Source organism: Bombus vosnesenskii, unplaced genomic scaffold (genome assembly GCF_011952255.1).
Source record: "Bombus vosnesenskii isolate JDL3184/JDL3185 unplaced genomic scaffold, Bvos_JDL3184-5_v1.1 scf7180000016281, whole genome shotgun sequence".
In the NCBI taxonomy this organism is placed as follows: domain Eukaryota; kingdom Metazoa; phylum Arthropoda; class Insecta; order Hymenoptera; family Apidae; genus Bombus; species Bombus vosnesenskii.
Genome location: NW_022884350.1, coordinates 126,327 through 151,181, shown reverse-complemented (window position 1 = coordinate 151,181; position 24,855 = coordinate 126,327). Strand labels below are relative to the sequence as shown.

The 24,855-nt window shown below is 38.6% G+C and overlaps 2 protein-coding genes across 4 annotated transcripts; one reads left to right on the top strand and one right to left on the bottom strand.

Moving 5' to 3' along the window:
* The first annotated feature begins 554 nt into the window (after positions 1–554).
* On the top strand, positions 555–14,479 carry LOC117242920 (high-affinity choline transporter 1). 2 transcript variants are annotated; one of them, XM_033509983.1, is made up of 7 exons: positions 860–991; positions 1,706–2,037; positions 4,481–4,851; positions 6,572–6,876; positions 8,806–9,085; positions 10,896–11,113; positions 11,921–14,479. In XM_033509983.1, the coding sequence occupies exons 3-7, from the start codon at positions 4,578–4,580 to the stop codon at positions 12,635–12,637; spliced, it is 1,794 nt and encodes a 597-aa protein (XP_033365874.1). In that variant the 5' UTR covers positions 860–991; positions 1,706–2,037; positions 4,481–4,577; the 3' UTR covers positions 12,638–14,479. The 2 variants fall into 2 exon arrangements, with proteins under 2 accessions (XP_033365873.1, XP_033365874.1); XM_033509982.1 differs by lacking the exon at positions 1,706–2,037 and having other exon boundaries at positions 555–991.
* A 3,935-nt stretch (positions 14,480–18,414) lies between these two features.
* Positions 18,415–24,179, bottom strand: LOC117242958 (loricrin-like). Of its 2 annotated transcripts, XM_033510034.1 has the most exons (3): positions 23,810–24,179; positions 20,390–20,921; positions 19,391–19,940 (listed from the first exon to the last, which is right to left on the bottom strand). In XM_033510034.1, exons 1-3 carry the CDS (start codon positions 23,889–23,891, stop codon positions 19,517–19,519), a joined length of 1,038 nt encoding a protein of 345 aa, XP_033365925.1. In that variant the 5' UTR covers positions 23,892–24,179; the 3' UTR covers positions 19,391–19,516. The 2 variants fall into 2 exon arrangements, with proteins under 2 accessions (XP_033365924.1, XP_033365925.1); XM_033510033.1 differs by lacking the exon at positions 23,810–24,179 and having other exon boundaries at positions 18,415–19,940; positions 20,390–20,888.
* Positions 24,180–24,855: the final 676 nt, after the last annotated feature.

Below are 24,855 nucleotides of genomic sequence, written 5' to 3'. Positions count from 1 at the left end.
CAATTAGAATGTCCCAAGCCATACAATTTTTAGTCAAATTGGGTTTATTTATTTTTACTGACCCGAACGAAGTGGCAGGTCAAATCGATGGTGCTCGGCGCGCTTCTACCTACCTGGACTTTTTTTAACTCGCATAATTAGTCGAACTAGCCTACCTTGCCCGTAATCATATGGCGAGATACTTATACACTGTAGAGAGAGAGAAAGAGAGAGAGAGAGAGAGAGAGAAAGAGAGAGAGAGAGAGAGACCCGTTCAGCGAGATTTCCGTTGATACGGCTGAGCCATGGGGAGCTGATATGTCTGTCGCGGTATTTTAGGCGCAGACTCGCGGTTCTTCACCGAGTCCACGCCCCCGGCTTCGATCCCGTCAGGGGTTCGAGAGAGGAGTGAGGACACGGAGAGGGAAGTGGAGGTGGACGAACGAGAGAGGGGTGCGAATTAACAGGCCGAGAGGGAGCGAGATGGAGGTAGTGCAAGAGGGTAGGACGCACCCCCGTGAGTCTGTATGACGTCACGAGGGTCGAATCAATATCACGGAACCATTCCTCCGCTGTCGGTCCTTGACTACGAGAAAGATACCGACTGTTCAGTACGAGGTGGCTTCCACGACCGTTAAGGACACCGAGAGCGCGTCGTTCTGACGAGAACGACGACGGCAACGACGGCGACGACGACAAAGAGGAAGACGAGGACGAGGACAACTGTCACGGGCATTGCACTCGTTGCTCGTCATCCTCTGCTACTTCCGTCACGTTTCTTCGTTAGGTTCTCGTATCCACCTTGTCATCTTCCTTCGCGCGATTCCTTGCTTTTTCATGGTTGTTCTATCGTTTTCGAACAAGTTTCACGTAACTGTGAATGGTCGATGCGCGACAGTGATCGACAAGAAGCCGTCGAATTGTTCACGGACCGCTCTTCACCTGCGACGCTTGGAACGTGCGCGAGTGGTAGAAAGACGTTCGAAGATCACAAACATCGTTTGGTGCACCTGTAAGTACGTTTTTCTCAAGTCTGCAGTTCAATAGCTTGTTTGAAGAATGAGGTTTTCATAGACCCCCGCTGATGGCTTTGAACCGAGGTAGAGTTGTTTTGTGTATACGCGACCAATTTCATTTCCGCGTTGTCTGCTGTTGTTGTTCAGTTGGTGACATAAATGCGTGATACCGTTACCTACCGGCCAAGGTAGTGCGATCTATCGATTCCGTACCTTGTAGGTATTTATGAAACGCAGAAGGAAGAAACGTTCGTCTATCCGGCTTCTCCAGAAGGAAAAAAGAATTACCGACTAGTGCCTGGTTTTATCTGTGTTACATGAGGTGTACTCTCTACATATACACGCGGTTATGGTATTTCCTGGTTACGTTCGTACAAGTATAACATTTATTATCGTGGTGTCGTTTAACAGTAAAATAAATCGAAATAAGTTAATAATAAGTCGATATGAAAAATTGATACTCGCTATTCAAATTATTACAGATATTATTGGAACGTTGAAATTATAAAATATCTTGGTGTCTCGTGCGAAACCGATCTCGTCTAAGAATATTCTCAAGTAAAAGTAATGCGATTATTCGATAGCTTGGACAGATTAGATTGGACGACAGAAGAAGTTCGTTCTCCACTGTCACAGTTGTCTCGTTTTTTTTTTTATTTTGGAAGAAACGCGTATACGTACCTAGGAGGATCCAGCTCGATGTATTTCAGGTGAAGAACTGTACTGATCGACACGATCGGTATCAGTGCCATAGGCGAAGCAAAATTTCGAGAAGGAAGGAAAAGCAGCAGCAGAGTAGCAGCACGCTTGGTGAGTTGGGTGAAAATCGATGGCCATCAGTGCCCATGGGCGGCCTCGCGTTTAGAACAAGGAATAGCCCCTCCCAGAAGACCTCGCTTCGGTGGGGTGACTGCTGCCCCCCAAATCCCAACCCTCCGTCGTCGTCGGCCGTCTGGAAGGACCGTCATCAGGACATGCCGCCGGTACCCGTGTGAGGCTGTCCCCCACTACTTCGTGATTGTACCCCGCGGGGTCTTCAGAGGTACCAGTAGTTTATTCTTATCGATCCACGCACGAAAATTCCTCGACATGCATGTTTCGCTGCATAAGCTTCCTTTACTTTCTTCTGATTCTCCATGCTTTCATCTCTTCTTCGTGTATATGTAAAAAGCAACTTATCGGAGATTTGAATTTGAAAGAAGATATACCTTAACGCTGTTTCTGTGGATAATTGGGTAATATGATTTTGTGAAAAATGAATTTGTCGAAATTATGAATGTACAAAGTATAAATTGAATATCGATCAGACGTGTTGGAACTTCGTTATGAAATTTTCTCGTAAATCGCGTGAGATATCAAACGTCGGCTAGCCATCGCAATTGGAAATCTTGCTGTTATTTAATCCTCAGAATTTTCTTCTTTGAATAGATGCAAACACGATATCAGTTTTGCATTTCTCCTGTTAAAGTCTTACGAATATTTCACTTCTAAGTAATTTACATTTCAATAATTTACATTTTATGAAGTTACTATAATTTATCTGATTATTGCTATGTGGTGTTAAATTGTGTTCACGATACACGGTAAATTTATAGTAATTTTGTGTTACGATGTAAATTAAAAAAATTAGTCGTGGTAACACCGACCCGAACTTTGTTTTGTACTGACGAGAAATGCAACAGATAGCAGATATAATACGACATTTCATTCTTTCAATTCCAATTTGCTACCGTGTAAACTAATGTTCGGTACCAATGTAATATGCAGGTAGTATCAACATTTCGAACGAAGAGATTTACCTCGTGTTAACAGAGTGATGCAAATAATCCAGCTTTGTTTATTAATTCCGCTGTATTTATTGACAAGGCCTTGAACCTTTGTGTTTTATTTACGTCTTCTTGCTTTTTTACGTTAGTAAAGTTATGCGTTTTTTTTCCTTGTTTAATAGAAGAGTTAGCCCTATATAGTGTGAAGCAAGACTAATGGGATTAGAGAGTGAACTCAACCGGGCGATTTAAATGCCTTCTGGGTAGGAACATGGAATTTACACTTAACTGCACGCATTAGGTGCGAGCGGATCGACCGCCGCATTAATTGACTAGAAAAGCAAAGTGCAATTTCACCAAGATGATTGAATTCAAAGCGAAATATAGATTCTCTGGGGTACCTAATAACGCGTAACGTTTGAGAATGTTATGATATTAATTATTACATATCTAATTAATCAGTAGTGTTCCCTATTAAAACGATTTTAACTCATGCTTTAAAGCAATTTATTAGTTCGATTTGATTAATTTTAGTCAATTTAAGTTAACGAGATTCGGGGATCTTTCCAAAAATTGTTTAAATTGAGACTAATCTGACGATCTAGTTATAACTAAGCTCATGAATGGATATGAGTTCAGTTGTATGAAAAATAGCCTTCTGCAATAAGTTCGCAATATGGCGTTGATTTATTATACAAACTATGCAACTCTTTTACTTTATATTTATTCAGTTGAGACTGGAAATTGGTAGAGGTATCCTTCATTTATCGACTTTAGTATTTAATATATTTGATCTTTTAATATTATATTTAATATTTATTAATTTAATCGAGTCATTTACCGCGCAGTTAATGTAATTTTGATAGCAACCTAAGAACTTCTATACTAATTCTCATATCAGTTATTTTCAATAATTGCTACTTTCTCATAATATATCGCTTTTCATTTTCTCTCTTACTTTTCTCGATTTTAATTTTAATTCGTGCTCAATTCGTGACGAGTTAGATGGTTCTCGACACAAGCGAAATTTTCTTCTTAAATTTCTTTCAACTTTTCATCTGTATTAAAAGAGTTTCGAACATTTGCATTTAAATACGTCGATAAGTAGACCGTGGAATTTTATGCATTTCCGAGTTCAAAGGTGAAAAACTGTAGAGTATGTGTATACAGTGTGGAAAGATACGTGAAACATTCAAAATACAGTATTCACGTAATATCTAACCGTCATGAGATTAATGTCGTGATGTGTTACAATGCAACTTTTAAGAGGATTGTTATAATTGTCCTGATACCATTGTGAAGTTCATTGGACATAAAATCCTATTATGAATGAAACTACACATCCCATTTAAAAAAGCAGGATTAATCCATATTTTTTCAAATTTGAGCGTATTATAATCTTATACTACTATATAACATTGCGTTCATAGTTAAAAAAAAATTCATCTCGAAAGGATTAGCCGACGAAAGAAATTTCCACTCAATTCCAATTTTACGAGCCGCGTACATAGGAATATAACTTTACACAAACAACTATCAGCAGTTTACTAACAAGTATCGTAGAATTTCTTCAAACTCTTTGAAAACTCGCAACAGCAAAAAGATTTAGTTTGTTCGTAAGTAAGCCAGTTTGCCTAAGATTCGTTAGTATTGTAATATCGATATCGACAATTCCTGGAATTATTTTACGAATGGAACCTATTTCCCATTTGTAAACAGGTATCCGAATCTCCCAAAATCAGATCGACCGCCATACCTCTCGGACTTGCGTCTCCGTCAGTTCGAGTTCACGCAAGTGGACCCGTACTCTCCGAAGATGATTAACATAGCGGGTCTCGTCTCAATCATCCTATTCTACGCGCTTATCCTAGCCGTAGGAATATGGGCAGCCAGGAAAAAGGAAGCTGGCAACGACTCCGAGGAGGAAGTGATGCTGGCAGGTCGTTCCATCGGTCTGTTCGTCGGGATATTCACGATGACAGCGACCTGGGTCGGCGGCGGATACATCAACGGCACTGCCGAAGCTATTTACACGAGAGGTCTGGTTTGGTGTCAGGCTCCGTTCGGATACGCCCTTAGCCTCGTTTTTGGTAAGTTACAATTTTCGTCAAAATTTCAATTCTCTTCGTTTCTTTTGATTTCTTAACACGTTCATCCTGGTCTCAATGTCTGTGAATCATAATGGTTTATTGCTACTTTTTCTAAGATAGCGCACTCTATTGCTGTAGAAAACTTCTTGCATTTTGTCAAAGTTACGAAAATGTATCACGATAGAGAATAAAGTTATAATTCAATCAATCGAAGAGTGCTCGTAGAAGACATTGTAAGTGCCGAGGAACATGTCTTCCAGGAGGAAAAGAAATCTTATGCTTTTATGTAGTCCAAATTCATGAAAAAGGAAAGTGCATCTGTAGAAAAGTCTGTATCTCTTAGTTGTAAAGAGAAATCAATGCTCCATTCATTTAGATAGATGGCATAAACAAAGCGCAAGAAATAATTTATATATACTACAGTATTCTCATTGGTATGTAGAACATTTTTCAATAAGAAATCAAAATTTTTCAAGTTTGGTACTCACAATGTTTTTTATAAATATTCTTCAATTATGAAACTAGGCGGATGATACTTTGAAAAGTCGAGGTATTCTGATTTCCAACCACGATGATACTCTACTCTAAATATATGTATATATAATACGAAGTATATATCAAATTGTTGTTATTACTTATTTGTATATTACAATGTATACGTACCAGTTCTCAAAAGCTTAGGCATTTCGAGTTGTAACTACTCAGAAATTGATGGATAATTGAACTTATAATAAAAGTAGACTCCGATGGATCTGTTTATATATATACATATAAGGACTCAACTAATACACAATATACAATATATAGTATATGTATACCGCTTGATTCGATTGAAGATATTTCTCGACAGTTATTTTTTCATAGTTGGAGAAAGCTTATGGTCGTTTGAAAACTTGCTAGTTCTTACGGCGTAGTATAGCAAGGTAATAGATCGTAATCAAGACTCCTACGCGTAATAAGTTTTTAACGTAGTCGAATGGCCTCGAGAAAGAATAAACATGTGTATAACCATCCATTGAAACTATAGGCGTCTATTCACTGAATGATTGTATAAAAAATGTATCGCTATATGTACATGATGCCGACTTATGATGTAGAATGTAGACTATAGTCTCTCTGTGCAAATTCATATTTTTATGAATACGATCTTTCCTTTCACACTCGACGTTGCCTACAAGCAACATTGTGTACTTTCAAATATTATCGACTAATTAAATAATAAATGTATATATTTTCATTAAAATGGGTCCTAATATCGGAGTACTATATGTATTTTCCGTACAAGAAAATCCGAAATCCGTGTTTAGATTGCTAATAACTGGCAAAAAAGAATTTTCATCGATAAGACGAAAGGAATATTTGACAATAAAAGAGTCGAAGAAATGAACATTTGTGTCAGCCCTTAAATTGTAAAATCAATCCTACACTTTGGATATTCTGTGTATTTTGGATAAATCATTAGACACAGTCTAATTTCAAATACTAACTTTAATAAAATGGGCTTATATTATATATAGTTGAACACTTCTTATAATATATTAATTATCCTGTGACTTACGAATGGTAGTGTGCATCCTTGTATCTCCTTTTTATATTTTTTATAATTGCCATAATTATTTTATTTAATAAATATATATATATTTTATAATTATTTTTCATATTCTTATAATTTGCTACACGTTATCAGTACTAATTGGTATCACGTTGATTGGTGTTACAGGTGGTATATTCTTCGCGAACAAAATGCGAGAACAGGGGTACGTCACGATGTTAGATCCTCTTCAAGATGCGTTTGGTGAACGTATGGGAGGTCTTCTGTTTCTTCCTGCCCTCTGTGGCGAGGTCTTCTGGGCCGCAGGTATTCTGGCAGCTCTGGGTGCGACGTTAGCGGTCATCATCGACATGGATCAGGGAACCTCGGTCATTTTGAGTGCCTGTATCGCAGTTTTCTACACACTCTTTGGTGGTCTTTACTCTGTTGCTTATACCGATGTTATTCAACTTTTTTGCATCTTCATAGGCTTGGTGAGTTGCGAATGTTTTTACGTATACCATGAAATATGTACACACTTCTCGTTCTTTCATACCACTATAATACGTGCTTTTCAATAATATTGATATATTAAGAAAACAATCTTCTTTGTAGCTTATAAAATAGCGAAAATATTTTTATTAATATAAATATGATATATTATTAGGGTGTTCTTTTTCGATTTCATTTCATAACAACATACGCTAAGTTTTTTCCATGAAATTTGATATATAACATATCCTTCGATAAGAATATTTATTATATTCTTTAGGTACATTTCGATTTGAATTTATTGCGATATCTTTCTACCTTGCTCACCAGGGAATGAAATCATTCTTTCTATAGGTTGCTATATTTATTTACAGCAACTTTTGTTTCATAAAGCCCTTAGAGGAAATTTATCATGCAGGGTTACAACGTGAAGGTTATCATCGATTTTATTCTCTGCTTTTACAAACGTGTTCAGTATTTTGTAATCACTTATAGTACGTTGTAATAATTACATATTTTTGTCTTAGAAGCAAACGTGTTCGTTCATTCCTTAAACACAATTTTCTAAATATATCATTACATTGCCGTATTATTTTCGACTCTGCGAAATAAAATTAGCCGTAAGACAAATATAGCGTTGTATCGCACTTGCAAAGTATCATTGATAAATCACTTCTATTTAAGGCAATGCGTTATTAGATCAGAAAGTTCTACGTTATTGAGTCGCTCGATTATCTGAGTCCTGTGGTAAAGTTGGCTTTGCTGATCGATACGAGGGCTCAAGTACCGCAAGTATTTATATTACCAAATTCATTCAATGTTACGTAGGTAGTGACCTACTTCTTCTCCTAAGAATATTATCAAACTATCATTTATTATAAGTTTTATCAGATTAAAGAATTTGCAAGTAACCTAGAACTTTTTGTCTTAGAGTTGCAATTTATTTTTATCGTCCTTCAAAGATATGCTTCCTTATATTTTGATATTTTAAATGGTTTCCTAAATATCTCTTTTTCATTCGATATTTATGAAAATTCATATCTTTATAAACACGATTAAAGAAATAAAACCTAAATAGAGATTCATTTCACCTACTAAAAATTGTAATAAGTACATTCACTAGATTTGTAAAATGTGCTACTGAAATCTATAATTTACAGATATTTTAACTTTTTTTTACTTTCTTCTGTATAATCTTCTTTCATACCTGTCCATTAAGTATAATTAATCACGATAGTACCAGATTTCCTGGAAATAATTGTCTTTAATATTTCTACAAGTCAATGGATGGATAACGTAATCTGTATTCATTCATTTGTAATTACTTTACTCAATGATAAGAATCGTTCTAAAGCCGCCTTTGTAGTTTATCGCAAGATTTTCTGTCTTTCTCCCATTTAATTTGCATCCAGTTAATTTTAATAGCAAAGTAATGGTATCTACTTCGTTCTCTGCTTCCAAAGAAGGAAATATTTCAAATTAGCAAAACAGTGAAATTTACATTTCATACAGAAAATATATTGCATTAAATACAAATATTAATTTACATCTTACATTTTATGTTCGTTATTTAATTAACGACATTTCAAATTAGAAAATAGTGGAATTTATATGTTATACAAAGAACATGTTGCATTGAATACAAATGTTAATTTACATTTTACATTTTATGTTAGTTATTTAATTAACCACATTTCAAATTAAAAAATAGTGGAATTTATATTTCATACAGAAAACATATTGCATTAAATACAAATATTAATTTACATCTTACATTTTATGCTAGTTATTTGATTAACAAAGAACCACTAGAAGAAGCTCTCACGTTAAGAACATATCTTCTTACTTTTTCATTTAAATTTAACGAAAAGTAATATGCTGTGTCATGTGGTATCCAGTTTTTAAAGAGGATAATATAATTTTGATTGCAGTGGATGTGCATTCCTTTCGCTTGGACCAATCCAAAGGTACAATCCCTTAAATCCATGGACGTGGATTGGATTGGCGAAGTGAAACCAGGAGAATATTGGTCCTACGTAGACTATGGGCTTTTGTTGATATTTGGTGGCATCCCTTGGCAAGTGTACTTTCAACGGGTCTTATCTTCGAAAACGGCTGGAAGGGCGCAAGTGTTGAGTTACGTAGCTGCGGTAGGCTGTATTCTCATGGCAATCCCACCTGTTCTAATTGGTGCAATCGCCAAAGCAACGCGTGAGTAAAATTATATTAATCTAAAGATACACATCTAGAATACTTTTATCTTAAACATGCACGAACCCATTAAGGTCATTGTTACGACAAGACAACATTTCGTTTGCACTTTTTTTCAAATCTATGTTATCGATCTGTATCTATTTGATTACATTATCAGATTCCTTTTCTTTAACATTACGGCTAAGACAGAACATTTAAAAAATTCGTTACCGTTTTTCTCAACTAGATTCCACAATTTTGTGAAATTTAAAGAAATCAAAGTATTTAAAACATCGAGATAAATCATACGCAAAATTCTCGCTAATATATTTATAAAGTGATGCACGTATATTATAATAGTTCACTCTATAATCCTTATTTATACTTTGTCCTTGCACTATCTGTTCATACACGTATTTATGTATAGAATTCTCTTTCGAGTCGAAGGTGCTCGTACTATTACAGGCGCTACTGCACCATTCTTGTATCTTCTGTGCGACGTCGTGCTTTATAACAGCGAATTATAATTTTCGGAATTATCTATACCACCAGATACTCTATAAATCTAAATTCTATCGTAGAATATTCCTCACATAGGAAGTGCATCAGTTTTGCAAACTTGTTTCGTCATTCGCAAACACGACCCAGCTGTACATTTTCTATGGTTTGCTAGAATAAAGAAAATTCCAATCTCATCGTATTAATAGTAAACGAGACGTTGTACGAATGGTTCGGGCGTCTTCCTACGAGCAACCTCTTCTGCTTTCGTTCGAGGGGAGAGAAACATGTTTCGTGGGTCCCCGAATCTAAAGGGGATTGAATTAGACCCGGTTTGCTCGTCATCCTCCCCATTCGCGTTCCTAGGCTACTTGACATTTGGTAGTACTGCAGAGAGAGGACTACTGGTATTTACAAGGTTCCAGGGCTAAGCAGGTCGGTGTTGTAACGGAAGGGTGTGTGGGCGAAGGGTGCCTTGATATCCCACAGCGTGTACAATAGCGTGGGATTTTGTCATATGGTGTTCTCGGAACGAGGGTGAGGGTGATAATGCGACTCGTACACTAACGCACAGCACAATAGAATCGCTGGAACTAATGCGATACGCTGTATCGGTATCTTGTGTATTTTTATTCCGAGGCATGAAAGCAAATAATTTCTTATCTACACGTGTCTACAGGTTAAGGTATACGTCGACACAAAAAGCACAGACATGATATCACATCGTATACGTACATGTATAGTAATAATATAGGTGTTACGTGTATATGTAAGATTAAATTTGTAGACGAATTTGAGAGAATGAGTGAAGAAATATTATACGTGAGAATCTTCGAACGTAAAATATCGTTCAAATATGGTACAATATTTTTACTATCTAATTTATCATATTTTACCATCAAAATTCTCTGCTAGTCAAATAGCGTATTTGTTTTGTACTTTTGCTATATAATGGACATTATATTCGTTAACACCTTCCATTTAATATGACAGGGGAAATATATTAGGGCAGATAAGCCGTTAGGATAAAACAAGATATTCTATAAACTGGCAAAATGATACAGTACCTGTAGGAAATTTTATTCGTTCTGAAACATTTGTAGCATTGGATGATTTAATTGTTAATAGATCGATATAGAAATATAAGGCCAATAATTCAATTATTAAATTCCCCTCTATTAGACGTTTCGCGTGAATTGAACTTCGTATTAAATTAAGTTGATTTGTTCACTGTTTGGGGTATCGTCCTTTTATAAAATATTTACATGGTATATAATTTTCTATCAATTCGTTTATGTAACAACGAAAAATATTTCGAAATCTGTTGTAGCTTGGAACGAGACAGGATACACCGGTCCATATCCTTTCACCGAGGCAGAAACAAGCATGATTCTACCAATGGTTTTGCAGTATTTGACGCCAGATTTCGTTTCCTTTTTTGGGTTAGGCGCAGTATCAGCAGCAGTGATGTCTTCAGCGGATAGTAGCATCCTTTCGGCTAGTTCCATGTTCGCCAGAAACGTTTATAAATTAATCTTCCGTCAGAGGGTAAGTTCTTCGTTCTTACGTAGATGGTCGACTTTCTGTTTTTAATTTCGTGTTGTGTCATGCATTTAATCGTTCGGCAATCTCGCCTGTCATCGCTTTTAAATTTTATTTGACATCATGTGTCGCACGAATCATCATCAGTATTATTTTCATCATGGCCATCGTCATCACTACCATCATGCGTTCTCCATCTTTGGTTCTGACTATTTATAGGAAAGTGGTTACAAAATTCGAACGTGCTTCACGTTCGAGTAATTGTTCGAGGAGCGATATATCGTTACTTCTTGAAACGGGGACGAACGTAACAAAATTGGAATCTGCATTAGTTATTCGTCGCTTGACAAATAAGTCAGCAAAGACAGTACCACAACGATGCTTAGGTATCGGACGGCTCCGTCGGAGTAACGCAACGATCATGCAGTTTCGATATTGCATTCTAGTATTCAACGCGAGATGCAGATTCTTCGAATCGTAGAATTTCACGTACGCATGAATATGGATCACGTGTTATCGATTTCCTTCAGGATCATAATTTTTAGTTGTGCATTCACGAGTAAAAGTAACCGTGTCAAAAACTTCCACGTTTCATAGAACATCTTGTCCGACCATAGAAAACGTCTTCATTGGTTCGTATTTGCGTAACGATGTTTCACCAGCATCGCGCTCTCATCATCCCATATTTTCGTATTTGCCTCAAATCTCCTTTCTATCTCGCTCACCCGCCAATCCACTTCCTCGAACGATGCAGCCGATCGTAGAATCGAATCGACGTCCGCCCTCTCTACTAGCCATTTCCCCGTTAAACAGGCGTCGGAAATGGAGATCATCTGGGTGATGAGAGTGGGAATAGGCGTGGTCGGCATATTGAGCACAGTGATGGCATTGACGATACCCTCGATCTACGGCCTCTGGTCGATGTGCTCGGACTTGGTCTACGTGATCCTCTTCCCTCAGCTGTTGATGGTGGTCCACTTCAAAGAATACTGCAACACTTACGGCAGTCTAGCTGCTTACATAATAGCCTTCATTGTGAGGATTAGCGGTGGCGAACCGTTAATGGGTTTACCCGCGCTCATTCACTATCCGGGGTATGACGAGGAGACAAACACTCAAGGGTTCCCCTTCAGGACAATGGCGATGCTGATGTCGTTGGTGACGTTGATAAGCGTGTCGTACGGCACGCAAGTAGCCTTCCTGACGGGCAGGCTGGCGCCTGGATACGACTTCTTCAGATGCGTGGTCAACATACCGGAAGACGTCGAAAGAGTCGGACCAGATCCGGCAGAGGGCGAACAAATGGCTGTCCTAGCTGCCGGTATTGGCAGACTTTACGGAAGCAAAGACGAATCAAACGGCCGAGTTAATCCTGCACTCGAGCCGGACTACGACATGGACCCGGGATGTAAGATAGCCGGGGAATCGGATGGCGTCGTGGCCGGAAGCGGTGGAGGCGGAGGTAGAGCGCACCTAGTGCCTCATGGACCGAACGTGCCACGACAGCCGCAATCCAGCACCGCGTTCTAATTCCTGGTTCCGTGATCGGATGCTGTGACCAACAATAAGTGCGGCGGTACAGGTCTGTCTTCTGTTCTTCTTCTTTTCCTTCAGTCTTTTAGTTCTTTTCGTTCCTTCCTTCTATACGTCATTTCCAATTCTTTTCGATAGTTTCTATATCTGGGAACGGTGTTTTGCATGGACAGATAAAGGGAGAGCGCAAATGCGTGTCAGAACATTCGTTGTGAAATTGCCTGAAACGTCAATTTAGATTTTTTATAATGTAAATGAATATACAGCGAACAGTTTTTATCGATCGCGTTCGTTGCTAAGATTAATTAAGGTACGAGATCGAACGTATGATCGTTAAGTATTATTTCGCGCGATTATTCTCCTCGTTGAAGAGAACTTTGTCGAAGGATAGAAATCCTGATTCTGTTGCTTCGGTTTCCCAATTTGCTTTCACGCTTCTTCTCCCCCCCCCTCTTCCCACGTCTAGGAAGCTCCGAAACATGCCAATCTGCTCCAAGTTCTTCACGAATCTTGTTTCATGGTTGTGTTTATACGTAGTTACAGTTCTATAGTGATGTGTACCTGTTTGAGAATGCCCATGCGTTCTCTTTAATAGTGAAAGCAATAGAAGAAAGGAAATGTATAAAAGTGGTCGAATGAGCGCGAAAATGGAACTGGAAGGAAAGTGCAATACTCTTAAATATCGGAGCTTCTTGGATAGTTGGGCGAGGTAATTTCTGCCTGTACCGCCAATTAGGCCTAGTAATCTGTTTCCTTTTTGAGAAATATACACACAAACACACATACACACACACACACACACACATACACTTATACGTATATAAATTACATTTATATGCAATTATATATGTGCGCGTACGTATGTAATTGTGTATAGACATATAAGAAATTTAGAGTTTATCAAACCAGCTTGGGAAAACCAGCGTCTTGATGCACGACCGATTCGTTCTCGTTACCATCAAGCGTATTTCGGAAATCGTGAGAACGCGAGGGGAAAGCAACGAGATCATCGAGAGCTTCAATGTCGGTTGAAACAGTTTATCAGACACTGACTCTGGACGAGCGGCTATCGTCGGATAGGATAGAGCCTATAGATGAACGTTATATGCAAAGTTTTTAGAACGAGTTAAATTAGACGGATCACGTTATCGTTTAGTCCTCTTCCACGTGCATCGTTCCACTTTCTTTGTCTTATTCATTGTCATGGTATTAATATTTAATAATATACCGTCATCGGTTAGAGTCCATCTTAAAATCTCGATGTTAGAAAAAAATATAAAAGTAAGAAAGAAACAAAGAGACGTTAAGAGGCTTTTGTACTTGCGACTCATCGTTCTTCCCTTGCTTAATCTGACTGGAAACATAGTCAATACACACGATGTATGCACGTTCGTTTATACTATAAAAAAACGAAGCGGAGTTAGGCGTTATAAATTAGCATGTCACTTAGCCGCTCGTAGAACTTCTCGAGATTTTTCGTGACTCACGCGTTAAAACTACCGGGGTCAGCCAACTCGAATTTTTCTTTTGCATCGATGACGGTGATTTGAAGGCATGTAAATCTCAACTCAATCAACGATACAGAGCCCGATGTTACATTCGAAACCACAGCTTTTGTCCTTTATTTATTCGATGTACGACTGGCCTCGGAGTTAGATCGAAGGGTTAAATAACATTTTGCCTCGATAAATTGTCGATTTTTATAAAATTCTTACGTTCGTCTGATAAGCACAATGAATCGTAAAACTATAAACGCGATACAAACATTATAGGAAATCGTAAATATCGTAAATGTAGATCACGATGTAAGACGACATCGTAATTATTAAAAGACATCAATTGAACATAAAAAATAAAATATTCGAGTTGATAAATATCATACCGATTAAAAGTTCTTGTATAAAGTATTGCATTGATTAACTCACATCTTTGTACTAACTCAAACGTCCATAAACGACATAAACGAATAAACTAACGATCGAACACGATGCGTGAGTGTACGGATAATCGTGTACACAAATCGGTCGTAGCACAGATTCGTTGTGTTTATTATATAGTATATATATACATATATATATATATAAAATGTATAATATAATTAACATTATCGGGATTAAAATGCATTGCGAGTGAATTAGCAGTATCGAACAGAAGAGAAAAAGAATCAGATTTCTCGACGCATATGCACATACAGACACAGACACAGACACACACACACATACACGAAAACTAAAGTCGTAGTTTTTAATGTCGCTGATGCGAATTATCGCCGCTGTTGTTAATTCTCATGATTGATTTATCGGGTAGGTTATTGTTTAACGTAGCCGTTACGTTGTTCACGAAGGCCACACGGTAATGCCTATGTAGTAGAATTATTGCTCGTTATAGTTGCTCATCCCATTCTTTATCGCCAAAAGGAAAATAAAAAAAAAAAGAAAAAATGTAACAGAGAAATCGAGAGCAAGTGGTGTGTGTATAATTGTTAAGCGAGTAGTTCCTACTCAGTCTCCGAATTTCACAATGTTTTCCTACGTCCCTGAATATCCTTCTTTGACGGTCGAAAGTTTCGTTGGACGATGAACGGTGAACGTAATTGAAGAGAAACGTAAGCGGAACCTCTTAACGAGTTTCTCATTTACCGTTTTCGGTAATGAATATTCATGGACAAACGTATGATCGTTACGTCTACAAAAACGCGCGTGAAAATTAATTTTTTTTGCGAAACGAAGCGTGTGCGAGTTTTTCTTACCTGTCACGCGAACGTCCAAGCTCTTTCGACGTTTGTCTCGAACCTTCTCATTGGTCGTCACGGTCGATCGCAATCATTTTACGCGACTCAAGCGAATAACGCACACAATGAAATCGTAGCAGTTTTATTTTAAAGTAGACATGAATCGTCGTTGGAAATAAGCAAACTCTCATCCGTCGTTATCGTTTACCATCCTCCTTCCCAACTAGGGGTATTCAATCATTAGAATGTGGTCGTTTTGCCATACCAACCACAGGGTTAAAAGTTACACGCGGATTATTCATTTAACCTGTCAGATCTGAGGAAGCATCTTCTTAATCACGAGGTAACGGTATAAGAAAATAACGACGTTAGTTCCGTACGGAAGTAGCTTTTAAGCGTACGCTGGCGTAGAAGATATAGCGCTCGTTAAGCGAGGCGTCTTTGCACGACCAACGGTGGTGAAATTACATCTAGACAAATGACAGAGGAAAGAGAATGTTTCCTGTGCATCACGATGTATACACAGACGCATCTTCTGTGTGTTTTCATTCGGTTGCTGTCAACAGACAGAAGACTTTCACTCGGCTATTAAGTCCGCGATGAGTTGGCTGGTTAAGTCAAGCTATTCGCAGACAACGGAGAGCGGAATTATCGTTATTATATCGCCAGTGTGGCCACTTTGTAGCTGGTAACCGCGTTCTTTTCGCTATCTCCTTTTTATAACCAGAAACAGAATTAGACGATCGTAAAACGTTCCTCTGCGGATGATTGGAATTGCACGTAGCTCAAACTGAAGGAACAATTAGGCGAGAAACAGCAAAAGGAAAAAAGAATTCCGGGTTCAGTGAGTTTGCTTGGTTTCATGCTGGCTCATCGTTAAAAGATTTTACTCTGTCAATGAGATACTTACGCCGCAACGCGAAACCGAAGATGCTTCAAGTGAGGAAGAATACGAATTACACGTTCAGAATTGCCTATATTATTTCATCGCCAGTATTTTAATGATACGATAGACAAAGTTATATTTTATGATTTATAATAGTTACTGTATATTATCTCGATTCTCGATAGAAGCTGAATTTCTGATCTAGTATAAACTATATAAAAAGGATCTCGTTTGAGACGACAGGTTAATGTAATAATTCATAGCATATCTTGGTTCGTTAATTCACCCTGTTCCATTGAAACGGCATACCGTGTAAGGGGAAAGAAAGAGAATCTCGCGATATGCGAATGAATATTGTTGCGTAGATAAATCTATATGATAAGATCCGATGTATTTCTAGTGGCGTACGTGTTAATTGTGAGACAGCCACTGTCACGTACATATCAAATACCATGCATTGTAATCAACGATGTAACGGAAAATCTATACATATCATGATGCGTGCTCTACATTATACATACACATATTAGGTACACTAGCGTGTAAGGTAAGGAAGTACGTAAGAAGGGAAAAAACATGATAAAAAATATATATAAGACATGTATATATACGTACTATATATATATATTTATATATATATGTTTATATATATATAATTATATATATATTTATATATATATTCATATATATATTTATATATATTTATATATATATATTTATATATATATATAGCGTGGTTATCCTCTCGCAAAAAGAGATCGATGGTTTCGTAACTCTACAGAATTAGGGAGACCCTCTTCATTTTTTGCGAGCGACGAGTGTCTCTTTAATTTCTCTTTAATTTCGGGTGTACTATCCAGCGATCTGGCCGGAGGAGAAGAGAAACGAGCGCTCGCGTGTATCGCGAACGAATTAAAAAGCGAAGAAGAAATGTGCGAACGATGGGCTGCCTGAACGCCGAACGCGAAACGAAAGGTTCAATCGAGCTAGTGATGCGAACTCGTTACTATAATAATACGCAGCGTTACGGAAACGCAGTGTTCCATAACTACTCACCTGCTTTGAAACGGAATCGCGTACCTAATGTTATTGTAACTTTCGTCCTATCTCGCAAGCCTGGGACGCCTACCTATCATAGAGTATTATTATGTGTAAAAACAAAGAAAAATGCCCGACTTACCCCGTAAGAACATATCTATGTATATGTATTACGAAAGCGTTACCGATACTGTATTATACGACATATTATACGTGTATAATTGAGAAATTGAACGCGATGTTGATCGTAAATGTTAAAAATAAAAAGTGTACGAAAAAGTCAGAGTTGTTATTTTAATAATTATCCCCAGCAGCGAAATAAGAGTCGCAAAGAATTGCATTTACGGCCATGTAAACACGAAATTGAAAACGCTACGTTGCTTCGAAAACTTTCACTTTGATTAACAGTCGTTAACCCGGTTAACCCCTTGACTAATGTTGGCACCTAAAGGCGCTTATTACATTTGCACTTGTGATACTGCAGGCACCTAAAGGCGCTTAAAAGAATTGCTCTTATGGTACTGTAGACATCTATAGGCTCTCGGAAAATTTTATCGACCGCAATTCCAGCTAATTTCACTTGAACCAGATGTAAGTGAATGCTAATTCGACAATTACATATTCCGTCAGTCATATATTATTTAAATATGTTTATTTTCCAGTTATGTCTTTTATATCCTTGAAACGAAGTATTGGGATAAGAGAAAGGTCAGGAGAAGTACATGCAAACGTGAAACAACGATAATTCATATTTCTGATTCTGTGGAAACGTGTGATTTCGAATAAATGAGAATATGAATGAATAAACAATATTGCTTTAACGTAATAGAATTCAGTGTTTTTAATTATTTCAATATGTTTTCTCAGAAATGTAAGCCTAACAAAAAATTTCACTGTTCTTGGTGTAAGTCGCGACAGAACTCCTACCGTATGGTACGCTTGGTACGTCTCAAAGTCTGCCGTAGTCAAAGGGTTAATACATCGCAGATATATGAAAATTTATATTTTTAAAAACCCAATTGGAGAAATGAAACCTACTCGGAGATTTGTTGTACTCGTTAGATATGATGACGAATATTTTGCATATTTCGTATATTTTTGTATATATGCATTCTTTGCACTTTTATGCCTTTGAATCTCCCATAAATGCGTAAGCATCCCCAGTAGCGAATTAAATTCATCGTCTTCGCGTTTCTGAACGGATTTTAAAGAGGAGACCTTCGTTTTTTGAAGAAACGAGGCTAACAATTATTCTCGAGAAACGTGGTCATTACCTAACGTTGAACATCCATTGCAGAAAGGGAGTGGCAAATAGGTCAGGATACATTCCGTTATAATTTGAGCGGATCAACGTAGGAGCCGTAGGTCCCGATATCGATACGCGTTTTTAGCTAGGTTACGACAGAAATAGAAAGAACTCTTACTTATTCATGCCTTCCCGGTATTCGAGTTAGGGAATCGATAAATCGACCGACCGACTACGTCGCCCAACTAACCCTACGACGAGCTCAATCGCCTTACGTATATGTATAGTCGTTGGTCTTTATTCTAGCTACAAAGGGTAGGTCGTGTCACAATGAACTTCTATCCGTGATTACGTTTCTTTTTCCAGCGTAGCGGCTTTATTAGTACAAAAAGCATTTTTACAAAATAAATAAGTTACAGGCTCTGAACGAGGAACGAATTCATCTTCGTGTCTCTTTCTTCCTTTCTTTCCAATTTGCCTGCCTTTTTCAGAGACTCTCGTGCGTACGAAATTCGCTCCTTTCGATTCGATGCGATGGTAAGTATTATCAGCGGACGGCTTCCTAAGAGCAAATAGGAAGAGAGGTAAGCAAAAGCGTCTCGAATCTTTTAAGTTTCTCGTATTCCCTTTCTTCCGTTTGCTTTCAGAAATACGCCTGCTACGATACACACTGAAGTTCTCGCAAGGCAGCGGCCGTTACCGCGTTACTGTTAAACTTTTAATGCGGATCCTGAATACTTGGGCGATGATTTTAGGTTCGCGAGAATGACCTCCGATTCCGCTTCCTTTCTTTTCGTTTCATCGGCAGATGTTCCATTGGTCTGGCTAAGATCAACGTTTGGAATGAGTTTGTTGTGTCTGGATCGTGACATGGAGGATGTCGATGTGTTAAAATTCTTTTGGCCCGTTCGATGGTGGTTGATGATTGGTGAAACATGGTCGAAGGTCGTCGCGCGAGATGAAAACTTCTTCCGATTAATATTGGTAGCCTCCGTTGCTGGCGTAACTTTGACCACCTCCGCCGCCGGAGTAGCCACCGCCACCACCGCCACCGGAGTAGCCACCACCTCCGGAATAACCTCCGTTACCACCTCCTCCAGAGTAGCCACCGCCGCCTCCTCCAGAGTAACCACCTCCGCCACCTCCAGAGTAGCCACCACCGCCGGAATAGCCACCGTTTCCACCTCCGCCGGAATAGCCACCGTTTCCACCTCCGCCGGAATAACCTCCGTTTCCACCTCCGCCGGAGTAGCCTCCGTTTCCACCTCCGCCAGAGTATCCACCGTTTCCACCGCCGCTGGAGTAGCCACCACCACCGGAATATCCACCGTTTCCACCTCCAGAGTAGCCACCTCCGCCTCCAGAGTAACCACCACCGCCTCCAGAATATCCACCGGAACTAGAACCGGTAACGATTCCAACATTTCGATTAGTGGTTGTCAAAGTTTCTCGATACATATTTATGTACATAGAATTATATACAACGAAAAAGAGAAAGAAAGTTTTAGAATAAATTAAAAACAGGCTGGCCTCGCTAAATTTTTCAAGCCTGCTGCGTTCTTTCGACCATTTCCGATGGAATTGCATTCTTTCCAAATTTAAAGAAGATACGAAAGAATCGTAATTGACAGGAATGAATTTTTCGTCTGATATTGCGCTACAATTTCTCATAAAATGTTACGAATCCATTTCGCTTGAAATAAGAATGAGATTTGAATATTACAGAAGCTGGAGAACCGTAGTAGGATTAATGTGTGCAATACGTGCTGTGCTCGTTCGAAACGATTTAATCCTAATTCACTTAGAGCTACTCGAGTATGAAAAAAATATCGTAAAAAAATATTTTACCCTCCGAAACTGCCACCACCGGTGCTAGGTGTACCGTAAGTGGAAGATGGTCTTGAGTATCCGCCGCCACCGCCGCCTCCAGTAGGCGCGCCATAGCTGGTGGACACTCCACCACCTCCAGAAATAGGTGCTGAGTAACTAGCGGATATCGATGATCCACGCGATGGTGCGCCATAGCTCGACGACAATCCACCGCCGAAGCCGCTGCCGCCTCCAGGAGCGCCATAAGTGCTAGACGGTCTTCCGCCACCTGATGGTGCACCATAGGTCGAAGATGGTCTGCCACCACCGTTGGAAGGTGCTCCGTAGGTGCTAGATGGTCTTCCTCCGGATGGAGCGCCATAGGTGCTGGATGGTGCTCCATAGCTACTGGATGGTGCTCCGTAGCTCGAGGAAGGACGACCGCCACCACCGCCGCCGCCGCCTCCACCACCACCAGACGGTGCACCGTAGATGGAGGATGGGCCACCGCCTCCTAAGTTCGGTGTCCCATAGCTTGTTGATGGTGGTAAGTAGCTACCCGAAATTGGAGCTGTAAATAAACGTTTCTTCACACCAGGAGTTCTCAACTTGTACGCACGACCTTCAAGCAGATCCCCAGGTAGTTTCGCGCCGTTGTTTTAGTTTTTAGTAAAATAAGATTTAGATATATTAATATTTGCAACATGTTGCACTAATGACGTAAACATATTTGGTAAACATAGTCGCAAATATATTGTTAGATTTGTTTGTACGAGTATTTCTTATTTCGTTTTTATCGGAAGCATTTTGCTGATCTGAGTTCTGTTTAATATGTGAATTTCGTTATATCACGTTACAAATAATATATTTTCCTATTATTGTTATGCAATTATTCTTTGGTATTTTCTTCTCATAACTATATATATAAATATTGCAACTGTATGGAAGAAGTCCTGTCTTCTTTGTAGGTTCCGAAATTTCTATTACATACGTTACATTACAACGTTAACGAGATCATGATTCTCCTTGTGTCTTTTTGTTCTTATCTTTGTCATTAATCGGTGAAAGCATGGGAGATCTCTAAATGACTTCGCCTTGTTAACTATGTCGTGTGATCGTAGTTTACAACTTCATACAGTGTTCTCTAAACTCATCTACAACCTTTTCGGCGAATCTGCTGAGATACCACTACCTTTGAAATTGCCGAGGTCAAGAGCCATGATCTGTTCGCATTGTCTTTAATCAAGTTCGTGACTGAACTTCCCCTACTGTCCTTTATTGTTTCATTGCCTGACAGAGCATTGCCGGAAGAATATTCGTAATTGAATATTCAAGGTTCGCTTAATGACTAAAGAACTACAATCTTGTTTTCAGGCCATGTCATGAAATAAGTGAAACGATGCCTTTCGTCGAGTACTTTTTCTGCGAATAACAACAAAATATTTCACGCTGGTTTTCACTGGAAAGTTTGTTTCGTACTTTAACTAATTTAAACTTAAATAATTTTTACTCTTAGGCAATTTTGTTACAAAATTGATTCTCAGTTAATCTTCTTACAAAACGAAAATTATAATTCTTGTATATTAAAACGAATGTAAATCAAAATATGTGTGAATTTCAATTTCTCAAAAGTAATTGCATAATAAATAGTTTCTTACGTAAAGTGAAATTTTGATACTTAATTCAGCCAGCACGGAAGTACTTACGTGATTACTATTCATTAAACATAATTTAAGATTTCTTCGATAAAATAAACTACAGAATTGATTGGAATAAAATCGCAAGTAGATTGTAACGGTTCCTATTCAGAAACTTGCTTGTCTCGTGTAATATTTTTAATAATAATGATTACATCGCTTGCAATATCAAAATAGAAATTGCATCGAGGCCTTTGATTTCGTAAAAACAAAACGAAGAACTATTAAAGTTTCCTACTCTATATTTTATCATGGCTACATAATGACACAATATTTCCTGAATCTTGCCGTAGATGAGAAATACAAGTTCTTTACTGCGAAAACTATATGAAGACTGTAGGAAGAAAAAAATGGAAGAGCAGTTTTAAAATTCAGATTAATGTACCGGTAAAATATTCAAGACCTAATAAAATTAATCAATTGATCCCGAAATTGTTCTTCTATTCAATTTTGCAGCTTAACGCGTATCTCTCCACGCTTTGTGTAATTTTTAAAATATTGCTTATCAGGATATTCAATTGTTGAAAGATATTAAAATATTATTTGGTTTCTACAAAACAGATTATTTTACGTTAAAATATTTCTTCTTAGTTATAGAGAGACGTAAAGATCGAGGGACAGAAATATATTATCGAGTTTTCTTCCTATCATCTTGTGTACAATAGCTATATATTGTGCAATATCTATTGTACTATATGCAATATACATATGTATACATGTATGTATTTATATAAAGTATATGTCTGTATATATATACATAAATATGTGCATACATACTGTTTATATTGCATATATGCAAGTATACTTTGTTTAATGCCGCGCTGAAAAGTCTCCTCTCTTTATCCGATCGATTAAAAGACGAATCTAATTTTGAAATGGCCCGGTGCGGAATATTTGATTTTATCGAAATGGTTTATATTCGTTCGCAACTATAGAAGAAGTGTGTCAGATGGCGAGATATCGGTTCAATTTTCACATTAGCTTACTAGTACGTGCGACATCGTCGATGAGCCGTATCGATAATTCACAGCGCCTCGTCCTTTGAATATTTCATTCTCAGTTGCTCGAAGCAGCGACGACGATTTCTATTTTTTTCCGCGTGCTAATTTTTCAATTTCACGTCCAATTTTCATTCAGCAACGAACGCACGACGTTCGACCACGAGGAGAAACTTGGAGCAGCGCGACCGCGTGTAATTTATCTTTCACCCGGTTCAATCAGTGCAAAGTGATAGTTCCGCTACGTATACGCTAATCAGAAGCATCGTGCTATCATGTATGTCGCTTTCTGTCAATTTTTTAAACTTTCTAGTTCTTTTTCGTGGCTTTCGACTTTCTACGCGCTTCGGCACGTTTTCCGTCAAGTAGTTTCGAAGGGTAATAAAACGCCTCGACTATTATACTTTCGCTTCGCGACTTCGATTTTTAATCGTAAATCGGGTTTATTTTTACGAGACTTTTTCAGATCGTAACTAGCGTACAGCCAGAGAAGTATAGTTGAACCGATTGTTTCAACGTGACATGGTTTTTCAACGTTGCCACTTGGAAAGTACCAACTTTTACGTCGATTGAAGTTATTATCTCGAGTTTGGTAACTAATATAGCTCGACACTTTGTTAAATATCGCGTTATATTTTACTTTTAATGGATATTCTTAGCCGAGTATTCGTAATTCTACGTAACGAAAATATCGATCTCGTTTAATTGTTCTGGATGTTTTTACTTTCTTCGCGTAGGTATCGAATTTTTCTAAATATTCTTACCCTCGGCGTAGATAGGTTGCAAGAGCAGGGCCGTAGCGAGCACGGTCGCTGCCAGGGGAGCCCATGTTTTCGCGGGCCTCATGATCCCTGACGAGTGGTTGATGTAGCTTCAAGATACAGCCGAAGCCGATTCACATGCACGAACTTTTACCCCGAGAGGCTTCTCGATACGCTCACGTGTGTAACGTAGGAAATAGGACGAAGAAATAGAATCAACTGTGAGCTAGAGGCGCGGAGGCGATGTGGCCTACTCGACGCATCCGTAAGATTTCGTCTAACGTGCTTCAAACATCGTCGATCTCGCTTATATAGTTAACCGTCTTTCGGAGAAAGTCCTCGCGCGAGTGCAAGAGGATGCTACCAGGTAGGCAAGACTTCTTGGTGAACGTGGGAGGGGGGCGAGTTGTGGGGTGAAAGACAGTGAGGGAAGTGGAGGACAGGAGGGGATCGAGGACCTCGGGTGGAGGATCGGTAAGAGATGCGTCTTGGCATCGTGGTTGACCCTGGTCAGGCTGTTACTCTACCATTTTTTCCTTTCTTTGTCTCTTACATCGACCCCTGTTCGTCTCTGTTCTTCCTTTTCGATCTTCGTATTGTTCGTGCCTTTTCTTGTCGCATCACGAATTTAAAGCTCTTGTTATGATAAATTACCGCAAACGCGGCCTTGATGTCACAGCCGATGGCAGAGATCGGGAGATGATGACGACGGTAACGATCACCCGAGGCACCGACATGCCTGTTCATCTCGTGCCAGTTATTCGACGTTTCGTCATTTTATTAAATATCTATGTAGATTATTCGTTGCGTTCTTTGGTTACAACGACGCTCGCCGAACGTGAACTTTTCAAAGGATGCCCTTTGACTCGGGCTTCTGTCACCTCATTTATACGATAATCAGAAGTTTAGCTTTTAAAAGGAAGAGAAGAAGACCGAATAGTTCGACTGATCTTAGTTTCGGACGACTTTGCGTAATTTTCGGTATTCTCCGAATGATTTACAAGCTTGCTCCGGAAGTGAAAACGCTGGCCTGTTCAGAGTGAGAATTT

What these genes read in the sequence shown, in the direction of transcription:
- LOC117242958 (XM_033510033.1), bottom strand. Translation starts at nt 20,753, where the DNA reads ATGGAGCACCATCCAGCACCTATGGCGCTCCATCCGGAGGAAGACCAT. An exon ending in GGTGGTGGCAGTTTCGGAGG is followed by an intron (nt 19,941 to 20,389) that starts GTAAAATATTTT and finishes TACCGGTTCTAG; the next exon opens with TTCCGGTGGATATTCTGGAG.
- LOC117242920 (XM_033509982.1), top strand. Translation starts at nt 867, where the DNA reads ATGCGCGACAGTGATCGACAAGAAGCCGTCGAATTGTTCACGGACCGC. An exon ending in TTTGCATCTTCATAGGCTTG is followed by an intron (nt 6,877 to 8,805) that starts GTGAGTTGCGAA and finishes TTTTGATTGCAG; the next exon opens with TGGATGTGCATTCCTTTCGC. An exon ending in TGCAATCGCCAAAGCAACGC is followed by an intron (nt 9,086 to 10,895) that starts GTGAGTAAAATT and finishes AATCTGTTGTAG; the next exon opens with CTTGGAACGAGACAGGATAC.